General features: G+C 54.7%; 1 protein-coding gene across 1 annotated transcript in view; it reads right to left on the bottom strand.

Moving 5' to 3' along the window:
* Positions 1-3107: 3107 nt before the first annotated feature.
* The window catches only part of SYN2 (synapsin II), a 74683-nt gene continuing 72893 nt past the window's right edge, over positions 3108-4897 (bottom strand). The window contains exon 14 of the mRNA XM_027776668.1: positions 3108-3891. Coding sequence (XP_027632469.1) covers positions 3756-3891 — 136 coding nt within the window. The 3' untranslated portion in view covers positions 3108-3755. The remainder of the gene's footprint in view (positions 3892-4897) is intronic.

Below are 4897 nucleotides of genomic sequence, written 5' to 3'. Positions count from 1 at the left end.
CACTTGTGGTTTTTGGCCTGACATCACATGTGTTAGAATGAGTAATTTTTCAAGAACCAGAATCCTTTTAAATCAGAAGAGAAGACACTGCGTATGTTACTCATGGTTTGAGGACAAGGGGTCAGCCCTGGTAGCAAGGTTTCGAACTTCCCCTCCCTGTCCTTTTCCTGGGTCAGGAGACAGAGGGAAGGTGCACAGGAGCGTGAAGAACTTGTATACACACCTCTTATTTTGTGATCGCGTGATGTAAAACTTCAGAAAATGATGTCTCGTGGGCTCCACTAGCCTCAGTGACATAGCCTGGTGTAGTTAAAGCCCTGAGTCCTGCTGCTACAGTCCTCGGGTTTAAATCCCAGTTCTACTGCTTAACCAGGGTGACCTGGAGTAAATGATTGAAGCTTTTCTTTTTTTTAAGCTTAATTTATTTATTATTGTTGTTGTTGTTTTTAATTTGCTAGACAGCACATACTCACTCACCAGCCAGAGAGACAGAAAGTGAGAGCGAGAGCAGGGACTTGAACTGCGGTCGGCCATGTGGGAGTCCAGCCCCTTTAACCTCCATGCCACTTGCTGGCCCCAAGGTATTGAACTTTTTTTTCCCCTTTGTTTCCCATTTGTAAACTAGTAATAGTACCTATTACACAGGCTTGTGGGTAAGAACAAATACACTGATACATGGGAGGGGCTTCTAATAGCGTCTAGAACGTAATAGTATCCTAGCAGGTTAGCACGCTTTCTTCGAATCCATCGCGATGTGTTACCTTTTTTTTTTTGGAGAGATTTTCACTGTAGGGCATGTGCGCTCGCCAGATAGAGAGAGACATAGAGACAGAAAGCGAGAAATCACCCCCCAGGGGGGATGGTCACGCCGCAATCCCTTCTCCTCCATTCTCCTCTCGGGATCTTGGGCATGCACGCACACACGCCCGGCGTGAGTTTTTTTAAACCACCGGGTACGGGACGTGAACCGCGGTCGACTATGTGGGAGTCCAGCGACATAGCCATTACGCTAACTGCTGGTTCCCGCGATGTGTTACCTTGTAGTAAATGTTCAATGCGCGCGTGTGATTAAATGGGCGCAGCCTATGGGAACATATTTGGAACCGGGGGCAAGAAGCAAGCCAAGTTTGGGTGCTAGGCTGTGAAGGGGTGCAGAGCAGGCCACCTCAAACATGCCTCTCTGGCATGTTGGTTACTTTGAGCACAAGGCAGGGGACCAATGACAGAGGCAGAGGAGGGTCTCTGGCCTCCCCTCTCTGCCTGAAGCAGGGTCTAAAACTCCTGTGGAAGGTGTCCCCCTGAACAAGGACGCTGAGAGCATTCTTAGGCCAGAGGCAGGGAGCTGACTTCAGGTACCAAGTACCTTCCTAGAATCCGTAACTCTTCCTGCCGTCAGCTTCCCCACACAGCTCCTAGTCGCTTGCCCACAGCTCGCCGGCTGTGGCCCACACTCCTTTGTTTTGTCAGCCCCTCACAATGTGTTCGTTTCTGTTTAAACTGCCATGTAAGTTTTGGGCCTAACAGTTCCTTTGGGTCTTCGTTTTCCTTATGATGAGTCCCGTGTACACATAAAACCATTAAAATGTGTATACTTTTTTTTTAAAGAAAGGATTATTTAATTGTATTGATTATTATTATTTTAATTTTGCTATAGGGCATGTACGCTCAGCAGAGTGAGTCAGAGAGAGAGAGAGAGAGAGAGAGAGACAGAGAGGGAAAGTGGTGAGAAACCAACAGGTCTGAGACTTGAACTGCAGTTGACCATGTGAGAGTCCAGTGCCTTAACCACCACACCACCTGCTGGCCCCGGAATATGCATGCTTTCGTCCCATTAGTCCGTCTTACACTAGTTTCATTCTTAGGTGCACAGAACATAAGCGAATCGAAGGAAGCGTCGCCTCCCTATGGCTGAGATAGGAGCCTGAAGATCAGTGACCTGGAGCCTGCCCCCCCCTTTTATCTGGTTGGTCTGTCCCCTGTGGAGAGGTGACTATGATTCCTCTAGACATCTGTCACTCAGCGAAGGCTCTACTTGCTGAAAAAGGAAAGGTGCCATTTTTCATCCTGGAACCTACCCCCAGCCCCCAAACATGGAATGAGTGAGTTAGAAAGGAGACCCTGGCTCGTTCCCTCCCCTCTGGGCATCTGCAGCGTGAGGGAGGTTAGGGACCTGGGGCCTTCGGAGGAGCGGGAACTGGTCAAGTTAGCAGGACATTATTTAGATGAAATCCTAGTACGGTATTAATTTCTTATTGGTACAGCTACATCACTTAGTGTCACGGTCAGTGTGGTCTTTGGGGACACACTCTTTCACACCACAACCCCGTCTCCTCCATTCTCCTCTCGGGATCTTGGGCACGCACGCACACGCACCTGGAGTGAGTTTAAGCCACCGGGTCTGGGACTCGAACCACAGCAGCTACATGGGAGTTCAGCGACATAGCCATTATGCCAACTGCTGGTCCCGGAGACACACTCTTAAGTATCGGGGAGTCATGAAGAAGCTAGAGTGAAACCTGTCAATGCCCCTCCCCCCCCGGGGCCTCTTCAGGGTGTCTGGGCTGGGTTTCTGAGACCCTGCTCTGTCACCGAAGCCAATCGGTCCAGCCTCATTGGCACTATGGGGACTTCAGCTAAGGGACCCAGTGGCGGGCCAGATGAGTGGGTCGAACTTGGCTGCTACAGGCACGGGGCGCCACGCTGACTCGAAAGGCTGTCCGCTCCGTGAACGAGGCAGAGATGCTGAGTTGCCAGAAGAAGGCCAGCCGTCTTCGAGAAGCGTCCCCAGGAGATGTCAGGAGGCCTGTGGCCGGTGGCATGTAAAGGACAACACACTCTTCGGCTGCGTGCAAACACAGATGTATGCCCACAAACACACGCACACGTGCCACCATCAGTCACACTGCCTAGACTTCCCGGCCCTGCACACGCACACGCCTGCGGGGTGGCCGAATCAAGGGGCTGGTTAACGCTGCGGCTTTTTAATTACACCAAAGGTCTTGACATTTATTAGGAGACGGACACAGGACTGCATTCTGCTGTGACAGTGGCATGCACTCTCTTCTAGGGTGCAGTCGGAGGTCAAGGTCACTGCGGCTCACGCACAGGATCACTGCGGCTCACGCACAGGAACCGCTCGCCAGAGGGAAGGCGAGGGGGGACGGCGGCTCCTCGGTTTCCTGGAATACCAGCCGACTCCAAGTGCTTCACCCTCAGAGCAGTCTAGGGATCTCGCCCACCCGGCTACGTGGGCGGGGGTACTTGAAACAGTCAATCCGGTGAGGAAAGGGACCCAGGTCTGGGAAGTTCCTAAAGCCTACTTTGGGGTGAGTGGCCACTTCCCCGGCAGAGAGAGCTGACTACAGGGGAGCATGCTTTGCACGGCGTCTGAGCTAGGGCAGCTGCCGGGAGCCCTCAATGAAAGTCTAGCTTCACGAGGAAGGATGAATAAGACAGGATGGCGCGGTCACAATAAGGCCACTAAACTCACAGCGCACGACGATGCAGGAGGAGGCGCTCCTGACTACGGGGAAGCAGCTCTTTCCTCTCGGAGGCCGGGTGGCCCTCGCCGGGTGGGCACCAGCCCTGACACTGTCCCAGGGGTCCTTCCTAGGCTAATGTCACTTAGCACGGACAGGGCAGACGGGCCACGTGTATCAAGGTCACGGATGTCACCACCATGGTGTGGTGCCTGCTGCTGGTGAGGGTGTCAGAAGCCTCTCCCGGGGGGGCCGGGTGCCCCGCGGTCTGCAGAGCTAATCTGAAAAGAGGCTGGCAAAAGACTTCCTCAAGCTCCGGATGGTCTCCGCTTTGGCTGCATCGTCACTGGCTGAAGACCGGAAGAAGGAGGACTCAGAGAAGCTGAAGGCATTGGTCAGGGACTGCGACTTGCTTGAAGATAAAAACCAGAGAGAATGTGAGAGGGTGGGTGTTCTCAGCGAGGCGGGGAGGGCGGCGACGGGGGGGATACACAGAGGACCCCCACTCCCACCCAGGGAGACTAGGGAGGCGGAGGTGGCCGCCAGACACGGCCGTCCTCCCCAGATGCAGGGAGGCCCCTGTGCTTGTCCCTCACCACCAAGGCTGTGACAACAGGAAAGGACAGGAGCAGCAAGGGGACGAAGGAGCAGGAGAAAGAGCAGGTGACAAGAACGGGGGTGGCTCGAAGGCTGGCCTTGCACTGAACGCACAGCGTCCCGGGCAGAGTTGCAGAGGCCGGCCCAGGAAGTCCTCCCTAGGACTCTCACGTGCCCCTCTCGGATGAAAGGTGGCAGCCAGGGGCTGTGGACCGCACACCCTCTCCTACTGACCATCAGGCCCTGGGTGCTGCAGCAGGGGACGTGTTCGAATCTCAGCCCTGCCCCTCACACGCTCCTGAACTCAAGCACACCAGCCTCTCTGGAACCCAGTTTCCCATCCGTGACACAGGGTGGCTGGGACAAGCCCTCTAAGTTCCTACATGCCTCCATCTTCCTGTCTAAAATGGGGACACTTCCTTGCAGCTTCCTCCATGGAGCCCTGCGATGTGGCCTGTGGGGTGCAGGTATTCAGGGACAGAAGAAACGCGTCAGGCCCGTAGGTGGTTACTTGGCGACTTTCTGGTGAAAAGACCCAAATCCCAAGCCCCTGCTCTAGTTAGCGGCCGAGTTAGAGTTGGGGTTCAGACGTCTCGATGACCACTTCCTCTGGGTCCTCCGACCGGCCTGATGGGAGGGCCCCTATCCAGCCCTGCTGGCTGCTGTCTTTTCCTTCAGGTAAGCGATTCAGGGAGGAAAAACAGAAGGCGAGAGCGTGGGAGGCAGGCCTGCCTCCTCGTCTCCCACAGGGTCTTCTCCCTGCTGGCCCTGTCTCCAGAACGCCTCTCCCGGTGTCTGGGAGCCCCCAGGCCTCCCTACAC

This window comes from Tupaia chinensis, unplaced genomic scaffold (genome assembly GCF_000334495.1).
Source record: "Tupaia chinensis unplaced genomic scaffold, TupChi_1.0 Scaffold000704_1, whole genome shotgun sequence".
NCBI lineage: Eukaryota > Metazoa > Chordata > Mammalia > Scandentia > Tupaiidae > Tupaia > Tupaia belangeri.
This window is presented reverse-complemented; position numbering and strand designations above follow the sequence as displayed.